The sequence below is a fragment of the Rhinatrema bivittatum genome, chromosome 8 (assembly GCF_901001135.1).
Source record: "Rhinatrema bivittatum chromosome 8, aRhiBiv1.1, whole genome shotgun sequence".
Lineage (NCBI taxonomy): Eukaryota > Metazoa > Chordata > Amphibia > Gymnophiona > Rhinatrematidae > Rhinatrema > Rhinatrema bivittatum.
In genome coordinates this window covers 152,382,422-152,404,174 of record NC_042622.1, presented here as the reverse complement: position 1 = coordinate 152,404,174, position 21,753 = coordinate 152,382,422, and the positions used below count along the sequence as shown (strand labels likewise).

General features: G+C 52.2%; 1 protein-coding gene across 2 annotated transcripts in view; it reads left to right on the top strand.

Moving 5' to 3' along the window:
- SART1 (spliceosome associated factor 1, recruiter of U4/U6.U5 tri-snRNP) overlaps window positions 1–21,753 on the top strand; it is a 254,620-nt gene that overhangs the window by 148,038 nt on the left and 84,829 nt on the right. For both annotated transcript variants that reach the window (XM_029611685.1, XM_029611686.1), the window contains exon 14: window positions 17,590–17,763. In XM_029611685.1, the coding sequence (XP_029467545.1) occupies window positions 17,590–17,763 (174 nt within the window). The remainder of the gene's footprint in view (window positions 1–17,589; window positions 17,764–21,753) is intronic.

The following is a 21,753-nucleotide window of genomic DNA, read 5'->3' as shown; positions in this document are numbered from 1 at the left end:
GGCTTGCGACACTGACCATAGGCCTTGGACCGAGCTCCCTAGGCAGACCGTTCCCCAACCGGAGAGGCTGGCATCCGTGGTCACCACCGTCCAATTGGGCACCAGAAGAGACACTCCAGAGGACAGATGACTGGAATCCAGCCACCAGAGCAGGCTGGACCTCGCGTGTCCCCCTAGTGGAAGCGGTAAGCGGAACTCCTCGGAAACCGGCGCCCAGCAAGATAGTAAGGATGACTGTAATGGTCGCAGATGAGCGAACGCCCAGGGAACCAGCGCGAGTGTGGAAGCCATAGAGCCCAGGACCGTAAGGCAGTCGCAGACCCGCGGCCGGCTGAGAGACAAGAAGCGCCTTACTTGAGCTGGCAGCTCACCAATCGTCCAGGTAAGGATGTACCAGGAGACCTTACTGGCGCAGCCGCGCCGCCACCGCGACCATCACCTTCGTGAACGTACGGGGGCCGTCGCGAGACCAACCGGGAGCGCTTGAAACTGGCAATGCCGTCCTAGAACGCAGAACCTGACGAAGTGCAGGAACGACAGCTGAATGCCTATGCGAAGATACGCCTCCGCGAGAGCTAGGGAGGTCAGAAAACTCGCCGGGCTGCCCCGCAGCAATTACCGACCGAATCGACTCCATGTTGAAGTGAGAAACGCAAAGGCATCTGTGCACTCCACCGAGATCCAGAATAGATCTGGCCGTGCCGCCTTTCTTGGGGCGAGGAAGTAAATGGAGTAACGGCCCCTGCCGTGTGGTTGACCGGAACGGAGGAGGCAGCCGAGTCTGATCACGTGGAGGACCCACTGGTCTGACGTTACACCGGCCCATCTCTCGACAACTGAAATCCACCGTGCCCCGACGTTGGGAACGGCGTGCTGTGGCTGCGGTGAGAGAGCGAGAGGCCGACCCCCTTTCATTGTGAAGCTTAGGACCCCTGCGCACTCCGGGGCTCCCTCGTTTCCCCCGAAGGACTGCTGCCGCCATGGCGGGGTCCTGGAGGAAGAAGTCCTATACGCCTGACCAGGAGACTTTGAGGACGTGACGTCCTGGGATCACGAAAGCGGGACCTGGCCGAAAACGAATCCCGCGCCCTGAATTTATCCTCGGGCCGTTGGAAAAACCCCGATTTCCCCTAGGGAAATCCTTCGATCTCCGGCAAGGGAGAGAGCTTACCCAAAGCGTTCGTGACCTAAAGGTGCAACGCCGGAGTATCCTATTCTCGAGAGGGCAGGGCTGACCCAGAGAGGTGAAAAGGAAGGAAGCCCAGCCGAGCCTACCCGCAGCGGGGTGGCGATGCCCAACCCCTCCAGGATGGCGGGAATCAGGGGCCATCTACTTCCTGATGAAGAGGCGGATCAAGCTCAAGTGATCCCCTTCCGAAGCCTGTGTCTGCCTCGCCGCCCCCCTGCGGCGGCGCGCCATCCCCCTCAGCCCCCCTCGGAGGCGGGGAGGACGCCTTGGAAATCTCCGGACCCGACGAATCAGATGTAGACCTCTCCCCCAGCCCCCCTCGGAGGAGGGGAGGGCACCTAGGAAATACCGGATCCGACGAGTCAGAGGCAGGGTCCGTGCCCAAGCTAGGCGGTAGGGCCCCCAACGGGCGATCTGGCTATGAATCGCGCTGCCGCGATCCGCGGCCGAATACGCGTCCAGTCCAAACTGATTGGCCTCTCAGGCCCCCCCCCACCTGGCCAGAAGGTCGCTTGAGGGCTCTGCGGGCCGTAAAGGCCCTAAGCCAGGCCAAAAGAAAACCAGGGACAGAAAAGGCCCCATGCCAGGCCAAAAGCAAACCAGGGGCAAAGAGCGTTTCTCCCCCAGCCCTCCCCCCCCACCGCCTCCGATGGTAAATAGACCGTGGAGTCGGCCGCTGGGGGGGGAGGGGGGGAACGGAACAAGGGAAATCCTGGGACCTGCCGCTTGGTGTCGCGCTCGACGCTGGCACCAAGATGGCCGACGTTCCCGCCAATTTCGCGCGAGAGGTCGGCTTTTTTTTTTTTTTAAATCTTTTCCCGCGGCAGACAGGAACAGCTTGGGGAAGGCCGCCGGATGGTCCCCGACCGCAAACGCGAGAGGCTGCCGCCGAACAAGCACCCCCTGAAGACAGGCCGACGATCCTGTGCCCCCCCTTTTTGCCGCCTGATGAAACCGCGCTCGCTAGAGGCGCACGGCGCTGGAGTCGCAAGTCGAGCAGGCCGACCCAAGCGGCCTGCTCGGAAGCGTGCCAAAAAAGCAAAATTAAAAAGAGAGAAGGGAGAAAGAGGGAAACGCCGAAACGACCGCTGCAGCAGAGAACCCGGCGCGCTGAAAAGAAAACTGCACCGTTTTTTTTTTTTTTTTTTTTTTTTTTTTTTTAAACTGAGCTGTCCCTCGCAGCGGTACGGCGGTCTGGCCGGGGCGAGAGAACCGGGCCCCCGGTATCCCCCGGCTGGGCTGTAAGCGAACCCCGGATCCGCGACCCGTAGCCCAGCCAGTGCCCTACCAGGAGGAATGGTGCTCTACCAGGAGGAATGGTCCCTTCAGGACCTAGGAACCTCCTGGGAGCAAACGACCCAGCCCCGAGGCATGCCGGCGAAACGCGACGAAAAGAAGAGCCACGCGAATAAACAGGTAGGATTAAGGCGACCGACCTCCCCCCGCCATCAGCGCCCCCCCGGAGCCAACACGGAGCGGCGACGCGAAGGAACAGAGCCGGAAACAAAATCAACAACTTTCTTTTTTTTTTTTTTTTTACAAAAAAACCTGTCACTATCCACCGTCCTGGAGCCCTAATCCAGCAGGGGTGAGTGAACCGGGCTCCCCGGTGTCACCCCAGACGCTGCTACTCACGTAGCCGGGTCCTCGACCCTAGCAGCGGCCTCAACCGGGGGAGGGTAGTCCCCTCAGGACCTCTCAACCCCCCTGGGAGGCAGGGCGGACGGGACGGCAGTGACAATTTACAATGCAAAATGCAAAATTCCCAAAAGAAAACAACTATAGCCTAAACTGGCCTAAAACCAAGTAAAGAACCAACCCTGACGGAGTACCAGAACCAGGGCAGGCAGGAGCTGTGACCGCACCTGCACCATCTACTGGAGACAGAGTAAGACTGAGGGGCTGTGACTGGCACAGGGGCATATATGGCTCCGCCCACAAGTTTTAGTCTGTCTCCATCTACTGGTGCGGATCTACTGGTGCGGAGTCACAACCCAGGTGTCCTGGACTGATCCTGGTACGTACAGGGAAAGCGCCATCGTCTCCGACTGGATTTTCATCGGCGGGAGAAACACCGTTCCTGATTCCCCCTTCCGGGGTGGTCCCATCGGTGCCTTCTCGAATATCTCCACCGATTTTATCCTTTGACTCCATCGGTTCCTGGACAGTGTGGGACGGAAAGTGTACCATGGAGCTATGCTGATTTCTCGCATAGCCTCATATCAACTCTACATGACGCAATATAACAGAGCCATCCTTAAACAGATGCAAGATTTTGCTGACACATTACCTGACCAATATCAGCCACAGCTTCAGGCCCTTCTTAACAAAGGGTTTGAAGCAGGGAAGCACGAGATCAGAACGGCTTATGACATCTTTGATGCCTCCACAAAGGTTTCAGCTACTGCCATTTCGGCCAGACGTTGGGCTTGGTTAAAATCATCCAACCTTCGCCCAGAAGTCCAGGATCGTTTAGCGGATTTACCCTGCTTAGGGGACAATTTGTTTGGGGAACAAATTCAGCAAATTGTAGCTGAATTAAAAGATCACCACGAGACGTTGAAACAACTTTCTTCTGTTCCGTCTGAGGTTTCCTCCAAACAACCACTTAAGAAGGACTCTAAGAAGTCGTTCTTTCGGCCACGCCGTTACTACCCTCCATCGGCCAGGCCTCGTCCAGCTCGATCCTCTACTAGGCCTCAGCCGCGTCAGCCTAGGAAACAAAGGCCTACTGTAGCCCCTCCACTGGGGCCTGCGGCTGGCCTTTGACTCCCTTGTAGGGAACACATGCCAAACCCCTCTTCCAGACATTCCTGTAGGAGGTAGACTGTACCATTTTCTACAACCTTGGTTGCAGATCACCTCAGATCAGTGGGTGCTAACAATTATCGCACAGGGTTACCACCTCAACTTCATAACTCTTCCGGCAGACTCCCCGCCTCTTCAAGCGTGGAGTCTATCCACCCATTTGGCTCAATTACAACAGGAAGTGTCTCTTCTTCTGCAATCAAATGCTATAGAACCCGTTCCTCCCTCTCAACGAGGCAATGGATTCTATTCCAGATACTTCCTAATACCAAAGAAATCAGGGGGACTACGTCCCATTTTGGACCTTCGAGCCCTCAACAAATACCTTCAAAGAGAGAAGTTCAAAATGGTAACCCTAGGCGCACTGCTCCCTCTGCTACAAAGAGGGGATTGGCTGTGCTCTCTCGACCTCAAGGACGCTTATACCCACATTGCGATCACACAATCCCATCGCAAATATCTGCGGTTTCTCGTAGGCCACGACCATTATCAATACCGTGTCCTACCTTTCGGTCTGGCTTCTGCCCCACGAGTCTTTACCAAATGTCTCGTAGTGGTAGCAGCATTCTTAAGGAAGGAAGGTGTCCACGTCTACCCCTACCTGGACGATTGGCTAATCAGGGCCTCCACCCAACAGATAGCTCAATCCTCCCTAAAATTGACAATTCAAACACTCCTTTCCTTAGGGTTTCTTGTCAATTACGAGAAATCTTGCTTAGTCCAGTCTCAAACCTTATTCTTCATTGGAGCAGACTTGGACACCTTACAGGCAAAGGCTTACCTTCCACTTCAGAGGGTCCACACCCTAATGTCCCTGGCTCGCCAGCTCCAGTCTCAGAACACTGCCACGGCTCGCCAGTTCCTCATTCTCCTAGGACACATGGCATCCTCGGTTCAAGTCACTCCCATGACCCGACTAGCCATGAGAGTAACACAATGGACTCTACGACACCAATGGATTCAAGCTTTTCAGCCTCTGTCCTCCATAGTCACAGTCACACAAGCTCTGCGCCTATCCTTAACCTGGTGGACGACTCAGGTCAACCTCCTTCAGGGCTTACCCTTTCTTCCACCGGATCCGCAAGTAATCCTAACCACCGACGCTTCTCACATGGGTTGGGGAGCCCATGTGGACGACTTTCAAACCCAAGGGTTATGGTCCAAAGAGGAAGCCAAACACCAGATAAATTTCCTGGAACTTCGAGCAATCCGCTATGCGCTCCGCACTTTCAAAGATCATCTCTTTCATCAGATAATCTTAATCCAGACGGACAACCAAGTGGCCATGTGGTACATAAACAAGCAGGGAGGCACAGGCTCCTTCCTTCTGTGTCAGGAAGCTGCGCAGATCTGGGCGGAAGCCCTCTCCCACTCCATGTACCTCAGGGCCACTTACCTGCCGGGAGTAGACAATGTATTGGCAGACCAGCTGAGCTGAGTCTTCCACCCACACGAGTGGTCACTCGATCCTCTGGTAGCGACCTCTCTGTTTCACAAGTGGGGTTCTCCCCGCATAGACCTCTTTGCGTCCCCTCAGAACCACAAAGTGCACGATTACTGCTCTCTCATTCGGAGCCAGCACTCTCGGCCGAGGGATGCTTTCTCCCTCAAGTGGACAACCGGTCTGCTCTATGCATTCCCTCCACTCCCTCTTGTGTCAAGGACTCTCGTGAAGCTACGCCAGGATGGAGGAACCATGATCCTGATAGCACCTTACTGGCCACGCCAAGTATGGTTTCCAATACTCCAGGATCTCTCCATCCGCAGGCACATTCCTCTGGGAATGGACCCGCATCTGCTCACTCAAAACGACGGATGCCTCCTCCATCCCAACCTCCAAGCCTTGTCCCTGACGGCATGGATGTTGAAAGGTTAGTCCTTCAACCATTTAACCTTTCAGATTCCGTTTCTCGAGTCCTGATAGCTTCACGAAAGCCTTCCACAAGAAAGTCTTACTCATACAAATGGAAAAGGTACACATCATGGTGCACTTCTCAGTCCCTTGATCCCCTTTCCTGTCCAATCTCCAAATTCTTGGACTATTTATGGCATCTCTCTGAATCAGGTCTTAAAACCTCTTCTATCAGAATGCATGTCAGTGTGGTAGCCGCCTTCCATAAGGGTATTGGGGGTAATCCTATTTCAGTACAACCCCTAGTAACACGCTTTCTTAAGGGCTTACTCCATCTAAAGCCACCCTTGCGTCCTCCGGCCCCATCCTGGGACCTTAACCTGGTTCTTGGTCGTCTAATGAAACCTCCTTTCGAACCTCTGCACTCCTGTGACTTGAAATATCTCACTTGGAAAGTGTTATTCCTTTTGGCTGTTACTTCAGCTCGCAGGGTTAGTGAATTACAGGCCCTAGTTACCTATCCGCCTTACACTAAGCTCCTGCAGGACCGGGCGGTACTCCGCACTCACCCTAAATTTTTACCTAAGGTAGTTTCGGAGTTTCATATCAATCAATCTATCGTACTACCTATCTTTTTTCCCAGGCCCCACTCCAACTCTGGAGAGCAGACTCTGCATACCCTAGACTGTAAACGGGCTCTAGCTTTTTACCTAGACCGTACAGTTTCCCACAGGAAGAGCACTCAATTATTCGTCTCTTTCCATCCTAATAAGTTGGGACAACCTGTGGGTAAGCAGGCTCTTTCTTCCTGGTTGGCGGACTGCATTTCTTTTTGCTATGAGCAAGCTGGCATTCCTTTTCAAGACCGTGTTAAAGCACACTCTGTGAGGGCCATGGCGACGTCAGTGGCACACCTTCGATCGGTGCCGCTTCCGGACATCTGCAAAGCTGCAACCTGGAGTTCTCTCCATACTTTTGCAGCCCATTATTGTTTGGACAAGGCTGGAAGACAGGACTCCATCTTTGGCCAGTCTGTCTTGCGTAACCTTTTTCCAACCTGATGTACTAACACCCTTCCACCTACCCGGTAGGGTGCGGATGTCCTTTCCCAAATTCTCCTCAGTTGTTGTGCCTGCTGCACACCGTTGGGTACATTTGGTGCAAGTCGGGACATCCTCAGCTCGGTACTCACCCATTTGTGAGGACAACCATCCTGCTTGTCCTGTGAGAAAGCAAATGTTGCTTACCTGATGTAACAGGTGTTCTCACAGGACAGCAGGATGTTAGTCCTCACGAAACCCGCCCGCCTCCCCGCGGTGTTGGGTTCGTTTTATTTTTACTTTCTAGGCACTGCCTGTAGCTTTGAAAATCAGACTGAAGGGAGACCCCTGCTGGCTGCAGGGTCAGTGCCTTGCTGGGCATGCCCAGTGGGGGCCAGTCAAAGTTCTGTTTAAACTTTGACAGAAGTTTTCCGTGGTGGGCTCCATCCTCGATGTCACCCATTTGTGAGGACTAACATCCTGCTGTCCTGTGAGAACACCTGTTACATCAGGTAAGCAACATTTGCTTTCTTATTGCTTGGATATACTTAATATTGAGGGGACACAAAGGGTGCTCTTACTGTTAGGGGTCTGCCTTCTCAGCTTTTGCTCTGACTCCATCTGCTGGAAGGGGGAAACAACCTATGGTCTGGACTGATCCATGGTACTACAGGAACGAAAATTAGCAGGTAAGGAATAATTTTCTTACTGCTCTTGGACCCCCAGCCTGGCGATATCACCTTACATGGTATCAAAGAACACCTGAACTTGGGTTCCTGAACATACCCAGATCAGTCTAGAGAAGTGGGTTGTGTATCCCAACAGCAGGTGGAGTCAGAGAGTAAAGCTTTGGGCACTGCCATATATTCAAGAGTGCTACCTGCAGTCCCTCAGTATTTCTGACTCCAGCTGGTAGAGATGCACCTGCAGTCTTAGTTATTTTTTTTCAATGTAGTTAGTTAGATATTTTTATTTCTGGATTTTTTTCATCAGGTTTGCTTCCTGAGGTGTTAAGCACCTTCGTAGGCCATCCCTCAGTCGAAGCCAGGCGTACGGGGGGGGGATTGGTTACCCCTGTCTGTTGCCACTCGGGGTGTGAAGGCCAGGGGCTCCTGGTTACTCACCCCCGAAGCTGCTCCTTTGACCCTCTCTGCTCATGAGGACTCAGTAAAGTTTGTTTAAAAAAATAAATAAAAATAAATTGAGAAATTCTCTGTGCTAGCGTCTTCATCTAGGTAAGGAGTCAGGTCGGGACAGCCAGCCTTTGCAGGCGCTCTGAGGTGTTTGGCAGCTTTTCTACACGATTTCCCTCTGCTCCCGGGGCTCCGGGTCGCTCAGAAGGGAGGGGGGTAAGTTTTCCTCGCCGGCCAGGTTTTTGGCGTGGCTCAGCGCAATCGGCAGTGCGGCGGTTTTGGAGCAGGCCTGTCAGCATTTTTTTCTCCTGCTTCTGACTGCGTGCTTTTTTTTGTGTCAGCTCCGGTGGGGGAAGTTATTGCGGCCTCTCCTCCTTCTCGGCATTGGACCGCCAGCAGCGCATCTTTTTTTTTTTTTCCCTGCTTCGGCGCTTCTCCCCTCAGCTCCTGGACCGCGTGGCTGCGTGGTCATTCATGGGGCCCCGCTCTCAGTCTATGGTCTGTCGGGCGCGAGGGCAGGCTTTGGATATGGCCTCCCTCTGTTTATCCTACTCCTCTGGGATGGAAGGTTCGTCGAGGCCTGTGCCCGCCCCCGGGGGGAGGGGGGTTTCACGCAGAGGCTCCAGAGAGGAGGATTCCCCTCCAGTCTTAGCCCTTGTGGGGGAGGATATCGCTGGTGGACCGGGTGAACCGGTGCCTCAGGATCCCACGACGGGGGATGGAGACCTGGATGTGTTTTCGCCTGTGTTTGTTTTATTAATGCACCAGGCTTTCCTGGCCAGAAAGCAGGTGGGGTTTAAGAAGCTTAGCCAGTCTGGGGGTCTCTCCGAACTGCCTCTAAAGAGGGGTTGACGGGTCGACTCGAGGAACAGCAGGTCCACGGGGGGAGTGATGGTCTCCAGGGGCCGCAGATCCTGCCCCCGCTTTCCGGATCCCCAGTTGACCCGGGGATGGTTCCGGGTTCGGTTCCTGATCTTGGGGACCCTGATCAGGATGATGCTGATGGGGAAGATTTGCCGCCCGCAGAAGGAGACTATCCCAGCGTCATCCGCCTTTTTAAGCGTGAGGAACTACGACCCCTTATTCCCAGGTGTTGGAAGTCCTAGGGCTTAAGATTTCGCCAGAAGAATCCAATAGTGAAGGGGTTAATCTGGTGCTCGACGGAATCCAGGGGCCCACTTCATCCTTCACACTGCCTAAAAAGGTTCGCAAGCTGGTGGACCCACGAGTGGGACTCGCCGGACGCGAGACTCCAGGTGGGCAGAGCTATGGCCAAACTATATCCTCTTTCGATGGATGTTTTGGATCTTCTAAAGATTCCGAAAGTGGATGCGGCGGTTTCCGCCGTGACAAAGAAAACCACTATCCAGGTGGCGGGTGCTGCTGCTTTGAAGGCTCTGCAGGACTGCAAACTGGAGATCCAGTTGAAGCGAGTCTTTGAAGTGGCTGCGTTGAGTCTTCATACTACGATCTTTGCCAGCCTTATGCAGAGGGCGTGTCTGTGCTGGGTTCAAGACTCTTAACGCCAGTTCAGGAGCCGGCAGTAGTGCCGCCCTGGAGGGCGCCTGATTGGAGGCGGGCATTGCATATGGGGCGGATGCGCTTTACGACCTGGTGTGAACCTCAGCGCGCAGCATTGTTTCCGTGGTGGCTGCGCGCCGACTGCTTTGGCTGCACAATTGGTCCTCGAAATCTCAGCTGTGTAACCTCCCGTTCAAGGGTAAACTCCTGTTCGGAGAGGAACTGGATCAGTTGGTGAAACTGCTCGGAGAATCCAAGGGAAATAAGTTGCCGGAAGAGAAGAGGTCCACTAGAAAGGTTTTCCTTCTCGACCGCGCTTTCGGGATTCACGCCGATTTCAAAAACAGCAGATATTCCTCACCTTCCACGCCTAAGCAGACTCCAGGACGTCAGCAGTCCTTTCAAGGTGGTCGTCGCCCCGGCCGGGACGCTGGACACCTCAGGACAGGAGGTAGTAAAACCTCTCAATGAAGCCACAAGTCCCCATTCCATCTTCTAAGCTGTCAGGGGCAGATTATCCAGCTTTTACACGGAATGGGCAAGGATCACCTCAGACCGCTGGGCGTTTGAGGTGATCAGAGATGGCTACGCTCTAGAGTTTTCACCTCCCGTGCGGGAGGTGTTTGTGGAGCCCCGCGTGGCCTTGCGCAACAAACAAGAGGTAGTACAGGAGACCCTGCGGCGTCTGATCGAGCTCCAAGCCATTGCCCCTGTACCAGTGGCAGAAGAGGGCTGGGGACTTTACTCGGTTTACTTTGTGGTCCCCAAAAAGGAGGACACGTTTCGTCCCATCCTCGATCTCCAGAAGGTGAACAGTTGTCTTCGAATCCCTCGTTTTCACATGGAGACCCTGCGAACAGTAATGGCGGCTGTCCGAATGGGGGAGTTCCTAGCATCCTTGGATCTTACGGAAGCATATCTACATATTCCGATACGGCTGAGTCACCAGAGGCTTCTGCGCTTCAAGGTCTTGGGGCAACACTTCCAGTTTCGAGCCCTCTGGCGACGGCTCCTCGAACCTTCACCAAAGTCATGGTGGTGGTAGCGGCCTTCCTTCGCAAGGAGGGGATCCTGGTCCATCCATACCTGTACGACTGGCTAATTCACGCCAAGTCACTGGAGGACTGCGAAAGATCGGTTCGCATGGTGATGTTCACCTTAAGATCTCTCGGGTGGGTCATCAATGTACAGAAGAGTCACCTGGAACCCACCCAGGAGCTGATCTACTTGGGAGCCCGGTTTGATACCTTGCGAGGCAGAGTCTTTCTGGCGTCTGACCACGTAGCCAAGTTGCAGAGCCAGGAAATCGCCCACTGTATGGCATCATCTGCAAGTGCTGGGATCCATGGCTTCCACCTTGGACTTGGTTCCGTGGGCGTTCGCTCACGACCGTTACGTCGTGCGCTTTTGTCACGATGGAGTCCGGTGTCAGAGCAGTTCCACTTACCATTGCCCCTGCTTCCCGAGTCCAGAGCCAGTCTGTTGTGGTGGCTTTCGCCCGACAATCTGGAAAGGGGGGTGGACTTGAACCCACCGAATTGGCTGATAGTCTCCACCGATGCCAGCCTTTCCGGTTGGGGAGCAGTGAGCGACAACAGATCCACCCAAGGTCTTTGGTCTCCGATGGAGGGCTCATGGTCAATCAATCGCCTCGAGACAAGAGCTGTCGTCCTTGCCTTGCAAGCATTCCTACCCTGGATTCAGGGACGAATGGTTCGCGTGTTCTCCAACAACGCGGCGATGGTGGCTTACATCAACCGACAGGGCGGGACGAGAGGTCCCGCTGTGGTGTTCGAAGCGCGTCTCCTGTTCGCTTGGTGGAGCGTCATCTCAGGGGAATTGCCTTGTCTCATGTCGCAGGAGTGGAAAACGTGCAGGCGGATTTTCTCAGCAGGCGACAACTCGACCCAGGAGAGTGGGAGCTGTCTCCCGAAGCGTGGAACCTCATTTGTGCCAGGTGGGGCGTCCCGCAGTTAGATCTGATGGCGACGCGGGAGAATGCGAAGACAGAACGTTTCTTCAGCCGTCGAAGAGAACAAGGCTCAGTGGGTCTCGACGCCCTGGTGTGCCCCTGGCCAACGGGGATCCTGTTGTATGCCTTCCCTTCCTGGCCTCTCATCGGCCAGATTCTCCGTCGCATAGAACTCCATCCAGGAAGGGTGGTGCTAGTAGTTCCAGAATGGCCATGTCGCCCGTGGTTCACGGATCTGATTCGCATGGCCCTAGAGGGTCCTTTGCAGCTGGCTCATCTACCGCGTTTCCTTCAAGGTCCCATATTTTCAGATCGGGAGGCTCGCTTCTCTCTCACGACTTGGCTTTTGAGAGGTGACGTTTACGCTTGAGCGGTTATTCCGAACAGGTTATTTCCACTCTCCTGCAGGCGAGATGTCCGGCCACTTCTATGGCCTATGTGAGGGTCTGGAAGCTTTTTGAGACATGGTGTCACCAGCATTCTTGCGATCCATTAACTGTCAGTCTCTCTGGCACTGGACTTTCTACAACAGGGGCTCGCGAAGGGGTTGGCGTTCAATTCTCTTCGTGTACAAGTAGCAGCCTTAAGGGCCTTGCGGGGAATGTTTGCCCACGGCTCGCTTGCAGCACACCCGGACATTGTTCGGTTTCTCAAGGGGGTCAAACATTTACGGCCCCCCCCCCGTGCGGTGTGTCCAGATTGGAGTTTAAATCTCTTATTGCGTGTACTCTGTGGCGCCCCTTTCGAACCTCTCCGCATGGCTTCCCTGAAAGATCTGACGTTGAAGACTGTTCTTGTTGGCCATTTGTTCAGCGCGTCGGATTTCTGAATTGCAGGCCCTGTCGTGCCATGACCTTTTTTTGCGGATTCACGACGATAGGGTGACTTTATGCACGGTTCCTTCCTTTGTTCCTAAGGTACTTTCGGCCTTCCATGTAAATCAGACAGTGGAGCTTCCGGGGTTCCCACAGGGGTCCAGGGGGGTCGCCTCAGGACAAGGATCTTCTTCTTTTGGATGTGCATTGGGTCTTATTGCATTATCTAAAGGTTACCAATGACTACAGACGCTCCGATCATTTGTTCATTCTTTTCGGGGGCACAAAGAAAGGGGTCAAAGCATCTAAAGCGACCATATCTCTGTGGATTAAAGAGACTATTACTTTGGCATACTTAGTCCGCAGACGCCAAGTGCCTTTGGGTCTCCAAGCTCATTCCACCAGGGCTCAGGCTACTTCCTGGGCGGAGTGTTAGTTACTATCGCTTCAGGAGATCTGTCGGGCGGTTGTGTGGTCCTCTTTGCACACGTTTACTAAGCATTATCGACTGGACTTTAAGGCTTCTGATGAAGCGTCCTTCGGTGAAAGTGTTCTGTGCGCCGGTCTTTCGGGTTCCCGCCCAGTGTAGGGTGGCTTGGGTACATCCCACTTCTCTGAACTGATCTGGGTATGTTCAGGAAATGAAAATTGGTTCTTACCTGCTAATTTTCATTCCTGTAATACCACAGATCAGTCTAGAGGCCCACCCCTTACTTCAGTTACTGAAAGACTGTGTTGGCTAGAATTTGCCTAGTTTTTCATTGAGCTCCTTTTTTGCAAAACGTGATTGTTGGAGCAGTTTTTTATAGCAGTTAATTTGCTTATGTTTCATTGGGGCGAAGCGAGGGACAGTGGTTTTTAGTCTACCCTTTGCCCGTAAGTGTTGGTTAATTGCTTTGGGTACAGGTCAATACTGTGGGACTGTAGGTGACACTCTTGTATATATGGCAGTGCCCAAAGTTTTGCTCTCTGACTCCACCTGCTGGTAGGGATACACAACCCACTTCTCTGGACTGATCTGTGGTATTACAGGAACGAAAATTAGAAGGGAAGAACCAATTTTCATTTATGTGATTTCTAATGCCACTCCAACTGCCCTAATATCTGATCACACTTTTGATTTTCAGTAATCCTGAGATTAATGAAGAATAGTAGAAAGGAAGTGGGGCAACAGGGGAGGAGGAAATATGCAAACTTTCTCCTTTCACTGACACACAAACCCCCTCTCTTACTTCCCCCTTCAGTCTCACTTATCATACACACACCCTTTTACCCTCTCTTCTTACTCCCCCTTTCTCTTCAGTCTCACTTACCTTCCCTTTCTTCAGTCATTCCCCCCACCTCTTTCCTCTATCATTTACCTCTTTCCTTCCACTCATCCCTTCCCTTGCAGTCACATCCTCCTCTGCCGCCAGGTGGGATAGGATTCCCCAGCGGCCACTGGTAGGGCCATTGCTAGCATTTTTGCTGCCCTGTGTGCTTGCCACCATCCTGTTTTTTGTTTTTTTGGGGTTTTTTTTTTTTTTTTAACAATGTTGTTTTTCCTGGTAACCAAAACACAAACTGTCAGTCTTACACTGTCGCACAACCCTTGCGTAATTGGTCGGCAGACGTCTCCTCAAAGATGCAGTTGGGCTTCTTACCTTTCAAAGGTCGCCTTTTGTTTTGGGAAGACCTTAAGCAGCAGATTCAATCTCTGGGTGATAAGCTGCTCCGTTTACCAGAAGATAAGCCTAAAGCTAAGAGATTCGTTCAGGTTCGATCTCAGTTTCGCTCCAATAGGAGATCTAAGCCAGCGAGGGCTCCTCTTGCCTCTCAGAGACCATTCGCTACTCAAGGGACAGTCTTGAGGGCAGTCCTTTCGTGGGGCTCGAAGGCCATTTCGAGGGGCCACAGGAGGATCAGCGACCAGTGGCATCCTTACAATGAGCGAGGCTGGTCTACTCAGTTGTTCCTATTATAGGAGGGTCGCTTGACTTTATTTTACAACGAGTGGGCCAAGATTATGCAGGACCAGTGGGTTCTCAGTGTGATAAAAGATGGCTACGTTTAGAATTTGCTCTACCCATTCGAGAACTTTTTCTAATTTCCCCCTGCGGTCCAATGAGCACAGTTGGCGGTGCGGGAGACACTAGCGCATCTCCAGAGCTTGGGAGCGGTAATACCAGGCCCCTCTGCAGAGGTTCACATGGGGCACTACTCCATCTATTTTCTGGTCCCGAAGAAGAAGGGTACGTTCTGTCCTATCCTCAGTTTGAAGAAAGTGAATGCCGCCCTCAAAGTTCCCCGCTTCCGGTTGGAGACCTTTTGAGGGTGTGGCTATAGACAGTCTATCTTGGTGGCTTCAGACTCCCAATCTTGTTCGCGGAATGGACCTGAAGCTCCGGACTGGGTGATAGTTACTACCAATGCCAGTCTCTCTGGCTGGGGAGCGGTTTGTCAACATTCAGTCCAGGGTATCTGGTCTGCGAGAGAATCTGCATGGTCTATCAACCATTTGGAGACCAGAGCGGTCCATCTAGCCTTGAGGGAGCTTTTGCCATTAGTGAAAGGTCGCTCAGTGAGGATTCTTTCCGTCAATGTGCCGACATTGGCATATATCAGTCGGCAGGGCCGGAACCAAGAGTCAGTCATTAGCTCAGGAAGCTCAAGTCTTAATTTGTTTGGTGGAGTCCCACCTAGAGGGAATAGCTGCGTCTCACATAGCTGGGGTTGAAAATGTTCAAGCGGATTTCCTAAGTCGGACTCATTTAGATCCAGGCGAGTTGGAATTGTCAGAAGCTGCGATGCAGCTCATCAGAAGTCGGTGGGTCTCCTCATGTGGATTTAATGGCAACTCATTAGAATGCCAAAGCGTTTCGGTTCTTCAGTCGAAGGCGACAGCATGGAGCCGAAGGCGTCGATGCTCTAGTTCTACCTTGGCCTCAGGGGGTCCTACTTTGTGTTCCCCCTTGGCCATTAGTGGGCAAGGTGTTGCGTCACTTCTCCGTGATATTTCTCTATGCAATATTGGTTGCTCCGGAGTAGCTTCTGTGTCCTTGGTTCGCAGATCTCATCAACTTGGCGGTGGATGGGCTGATTCATTTCGGTCATCTGAAGGGCCTTCTTTGTCAGGGTCCCATATTTTCAGATCAGGCCGCTCACTTTTGTCTAGCAGCTTGGCTTCTGAGAGGCAGAGGTTGAGACGTAAAGGTTATCTGGAATCTGTCATCACCACCTTATTAGAAGCCAGAAGAAAGTCCCACTAATCTGGCTTAGGTTAGAAAAAGTGTTCAAGTCCTGGTGTGCTACTCATGGAATCCGCACCCTCCAGTCCTCCATTCCTGATATTTTGTCCTTTTTGCACTACTGTTTCACTAAAGGCTTGTCTCCTGATCCCTTAGAGTTCAAGTGGCGGCCTTTGGCTGCCTTCGGGACAAGATTGGGGAGTCCACTACTTCAGCTCATCCGGATGTTGTCAGGTTCCTCAGAGGGACAAGGAATTTGCAGCCTCCAGTCAGGAGAGTTTGTCCATCCTGGAGCCTTAATCTGGTCTCCGAGGTTTGTGTGCGGTACCTTTTGAGCCTCTGCGGAGAGCAATGCTGAAAGTCTTGACTCTCAAAGTAGTTTTTCTAGTAGCGATATGCTCTGCTAAGCGGATTCTTCCTTCAAATTTCCGATTCAGGGGTTTCGTGGAGAACAGTGCCTTCTTTTTTTGCCTAAGGTGGTTTCCGCTTTTCATATGAGCCAGTCTGTGGAGCTTCCAGCCTTTCCAACGGTAGATGCATCCGTTCCACATGCGAAAGCGCTGAAGCGATTAGATGTTTGGTGAGCTCTATTGCGCTATCTCAAGGTGACGAATGATTTCAGGAGGTCTGCCCAACTTTTTGTTTTGTGGAGTGGCGCGAAACAAGGTTTCAAAGCTTCTAAAGCTACTATTGTGCACTAGTTGAAAGAGGCCATTGGTTCCACTTACATTACTACCAGTAGGGAGATTCCGGAGGGCTTGCATGCTGTGCTCATTCTACACGTTCGCAGGCGACCTGGGTGGGAGGCGCAACTGGTGTCTCCTCGAGATTTGCAGAGCAGCGACTTGGAAGTCTTCTGGTGGAGAGCCCCCTATGCCTCCCCCTGCACAAGGACCTTCTCCAACAAGGTCCGATTCTTTGAGGCCCCGACTCTATTTGGCTTATGGTCTGCCCCTTGAGAAGGCTCGCCTGACGAAGTGTGGATATTTGGCACACACATAGGATCTCTCTCTCTCTCTCTCTCTCTCTCTCTCTGTCACACACACTCCCATTCTCTCTCTCTCTGTCTGTCACACACAGGCTCCCATTTTCTCTCTCACGCACACTCTGCTGCTCCTGTTTCCTATGCTGATCGCGAGATCGGCATAGAATAGTGCTAGCTGCAGGACAGTGGGTTCCCTCCTTGTGGGCATCCTCTTCATTTTAGCCACTGGTGAGATGGGATCCACCAGAGGCCTTGCGGGTCTTCTCCTCTTCTCGGGCACCGGTGGCATAGGGTCCACTGGTGGCCTCGCGGGTTTCCTCCTCTTCTCGGCCACCAGTGGAATGGGGTCCACCAGCAGCCTCGCAGCCCTCCTTTTCATTTTGGCCATCGATAAGATGGGGTTCATCGGTGTGTGTCTATGGGGTCTTTTCTTGGCTAGGGACAACGGGATCACCTATCCCCCGGGCACCCTCTACAGCATGGCGCCAGGGGCCTTGAACCCCGCCCCCCCCCTCCCCCACTATGCTACTAGCACTTAGAGTTTTTGGATGTTGTTCTGGAGACCTGGCAATTCCTGCAGAATTCTGGAGCCTACGGGCCAAATCCAGAGAGTTCCCAGGTAAGTTGATGACATCCCCTACACAGAGCGCATGTCCTGATTTTTTTTTTTTTTTTACATGCAGTAACTATGTATTCAAGCAAAATTAAAAATAAATAACTGAGTAAAGCAGGTCAAAACAGCTAACACAAGGGTATCATTCTTTACTGGTGTTAGTAACTTAGGGACCTGCTGCCCAGCTTTTAAACAGCTGCATATTGAAAGATTCAGAGATTCTGCTTGATTCAAAAAAAAGTTTGGACATATTTCTTGAGGATAGATTCATAAATAGCCAGATAGATTTTAATTTCTTCTGTTAACCCTAGAGAATGGTTCCTCATTCTTTTTTTTTTTTCCTCTCCCATGTAAGAATCACTCAGAATCCATGGCATTTATGTTTTAAAAACCATGCAAGGCCCAGTCTTCAGAATTTTCCTTTCCATCCTCAGATCATGCACATGATGAGGAGGTCGGAGATGTGTACTAACCGGACCGAGGACAACAGTGATCCAGAAAAAAAAGGGAACATAGTCTTCAATGCCACTTCGGAGTTCTGCCGGACATTAGGCGAGATCCCTACTTATGGACTGGCAGGGAACCGGGAGGACCAGGAAGACCTCATGGTAAGATGCTTCAGGCCCCTCACTACGAAGATACAGTCTGTCTAAAAACTGGACCTTCCTCTTCATCCAGTTAAATGGGTCCAGATGCATGGGTTATGCCTCCCAACCAGCAGATAGACAGAAACAAACAGGTTTGCTGACATCACCCCAAATAGGTTCCTGTGCTGACCTCAGCTTGCCAGTATTCTCCCAGGACAAGCAGAATGGTAGTCCTCACATGTGGGTGACGTCAGCAGACTGAGCCCTATCACGGAAAACTTTTCTGTCAAAGTTTCTAGAACTTTTGACTGGCACACTGAGCATGCCCAGCATGCCATAATCCCTGTAGCCACAGGGGTCTCCCTTCAGTCTTTTTTTCTGCGCTGCAGTTTGCCTTGCGGTTAGGAGCTCTGTGAAAATTTTCTCACTGCTTTTTCTCACAGAAAAACTTAAGTTTTCTTCACAAAAACGTTCCCTCATAGGGGTCTCCCATCACGACATCGTTTTTTCGTCGCTTGGTGAGTAATTTCCACCATCTTCGGTCTGTTCCTGCTACCTTGTCTTCGGTTCCCGCAGGCCACCTACCGTTTTCGTGGCCTCTTTTTTTTCGCCATGGCGACAGGCTTTAGAAAATGCCCGGAGTGTCCGCGTACCATGTCAATTACTGACCCGCGTGATGTTTGTGTGTTGTGCCTGTGCTCATCACACGATCCACGTCTATGCCCTAGCTGCGCTCAAATGACCCCGAAGAGCAGGCGTGCCCACATGGACAAAATGGAGTCCCTTTTCAAGATAAAATTAACTCCATCGACATCCCAGTCATCACCGGCAGGAACATCGTCAAAATCCATCGATAAACCTCGCCGGGAGCAGCAAGGCATTGGTGACCGCCCTTCACCGACAACATCCAGGGCATTGGCATTGTATTCCTCAGTGCTGGAGAAGGACCGGACCAAGCACCCCGTCACCGGCACTGACACCGCATTGGCTTCGATGGCTATCGAGCCGGTTGTGAAGAGGGCATGGGGAGAGGAGCCTCCAACCTCCTCTGCACCCAAGACCCCGAGGCGATCTCCACCGATATCTGTGCCGGGTACTGAGCCCCCACAGATTCCTGTGGAGGTGCCAATAGCGCCTAGCCTGCCTCCCCCTGCAGCTGCATTACCTATACCAACTTCCAGGGAGGAGCTGGACGGACATGTCTGACAGGCAGTCCTCGATGCCCTCGAACCTTCATCCACCATCGATGCCGGCACAACATCAGAACCATTGCTCTTTACACCTTTGCTCGACCGCCTGTATACACTCATCAGTGCCCTTTCGACCCAGCCTGGGCCATCAGTACCAAGACGACCTACTGAGTCTCCGAAACCCCCGATACCCATTCTGGGGTCCTCGGAGGACGAAGGCATGGACTCTAGTCCTATTCCAGCTCCGCTTCCAGCGATGCCGGAACCGGTTCCTGGTCAGTCGGGGCTCTCAGGATCGAGGTGCCCACAGTTCCCTTTGATGCCATCGATGCCGCCTAAGGCTCCATCTATGCCTCCGCATCCTCCATCAAGACCATTGAGGCCTCCATCAATGCCTGCATGTCCTGGAGTATCAAGCCTTTTCCCTCCCTCGGGATTTCAGCCAGAGACCCCCTATGATCCATGGGAGGATGTTGACACAGACACTTCTACAGAGGACATACTCTGAGCCATCTCCTCCAGAAGAAAGAAGACTGTCTCCCCCAGAAGACCTCTCCTTTGCTAATTTTATAAAGGTAATGTCAGAGACCATCCCTTTTGACCTTTTCACTGAAGAGGACACAGGTCACAAGACACTGGAAGTCCTTCAATTTGTAGATGCCCCCAGAGAAATTATGGCCATTCCTGTGCACGAAGTGCTCTTGAATCTGCAACATCGCCTATGAGAGCACCCTTGCACTGTCCAACCAGTTAATAGAAAGACAGATGCAACATCTGGTCTAGCACACTCCCGGGTTTCAGAAGCCACAGCTACCCCACCAATCAGTGGTAGTGGAATCTGCACAGAAGAAGGCCAAGAGACTGTGCCCCCATTCTTCAGCTCCCCCTGGGAAGGACCAAAAATTCTTGGATGGTTTGGGTCAAAAGGTCTTTCAGGACTCTGTTAGTGTCACGCATAGCTGCCTATCAATTATACATAACACAATACCAGAGGAACCTGTGGAAGCAGGTCCAAGGGATAGCGGACTCTCTCTCCCTCAACAACAACAAGAAAACCTCACTGCCATTCTCCAGAAAGACCTCGAGGCAGGAAAACACGAGGTCAGAGCTGCATATGATTCCTTTGAGTCGGCATCTCACTTATCAGCAACAGGAATCAGTGCCAGAAGATGGGCCTGGCTTAAAGCATCTGACTTGCGAACAGAAGTCCAGGACAAGCTCGCTGATCTCCTGTGTACCGGAGATAATCTCTTTGGTGACAAGATACAAGATGCAGTGGCTCAACTAAAAGATCGTCGTGAGACCCTGCGTCAACTTTCCATAGTGACTACTGAAACTCCCTCCTCTGCTCGAAAAACCACGAGAAGAGACTCTAGAAGACCCTTTTATTGCTCATGCAAGTGTACTACCTACCTACATCTCACGTGAGACCAGCCAAACCACCTCAAAGGGGATATCCACGGCAGGCCAAGACATCCAGATCTCAGCCAGCCCCGCAAACGGGCCCAGCCTCTGGATTTTGAGATCTGTCCAGAGAACAGCAGCCTTTCTACCAAGCCAAGACCAGAATTGCCTGTAGGAGGTCGGCTACACCACTTTATCACCAACTGGCACCACATTACAACCGATCAATGGGTAATATCCATCATAACTCAGGGATACCATCTAAATTTCCTCATGGTACCCCCCTGATTCACCACCCAATCCACTGTGGATCCAAAGAGATCACACAAACCTACTAGTCAGAACTTTCCACTCTCCTGAGCGCCAGGGCTGTGGAAACCGTTCCCTTGGCACAGCAGGGCAGAAGGTTCTACTCCCGCTATTTTCTAATTCAAAAGAAATCAGGTAGCCTCCGACCCATTCTAGACCTCCGCAATCTCAACAAATTTCTACAGAAAGAAAAATTCAGGGTGGTGTCCTTAGGCACCATGCTTCCCCTTGTACAACAAAGAGACTGGCTTTGTTTTCTGGATCTTCAAGGCGCCTATGCGCACATTCCCATGTCACCACATCACCGCAAATACCTGCGCTTTATAGTGGGGCATCAACATTTTCGGTACCGGGTTCTGCCTTTCGGACTTGCCTCGGCACCTCGTGTATTTACAAAATGCCTAGCAGTGGCTGCTGCTCATCTACGCAAAACCAGCGTACACGTGTTTCCTTACCTGGACGACTGGCTAATCAAGAGCCAATCCAAGCAAGGAGCTCTCAACGCTCTAGAGCTCACTATCAAGCTGCTACACTTGTTGGGGTTTCTCAACAATTACCAGAAATCCCACCTGATTCCATCTCACCTCCTTACCTTCATCGGATGTGGTTAGTGCAGTTAGTGTAGCTGGGTTCAAAAAAGGTTTGGATAAGTTCTTGGAGGAGAAGTCCATTAATGGCTATTAATCAAGTTTACTTAGGGAATAGCCACTGCTATTAATTGCATCAGAAGCATGGGATCTTCTTAGTGTTTGGGTAATTGCCAGGTTCTTGTGGCCTGGTTTGGCCTCTGTTGGAAACAGGATGCTGGGCTTGATGGACCCTTGGTCTGACCCAGCATGGCAATTTCTTATGTTCTTATGATTTGGACACCACAGTCGCAAAGGCCTTCCTGCCCAACGACCGCACAGACACACTCTCCAAACTAGCTGCATCTCTGCGCACAAAGAAAACAGCTTCAGCCCATCAATTCCTTACATTGCTGGGCCACATGGCTTCCACGGTCCACGTCACTCCTATGGCCAGGCTGGCCATGAGAATAACTCAATGGATTTTGAAATCTCAGTGGCTCCAAGCCACTCAACCTCCTTCATCCCAGATCCATGTAACC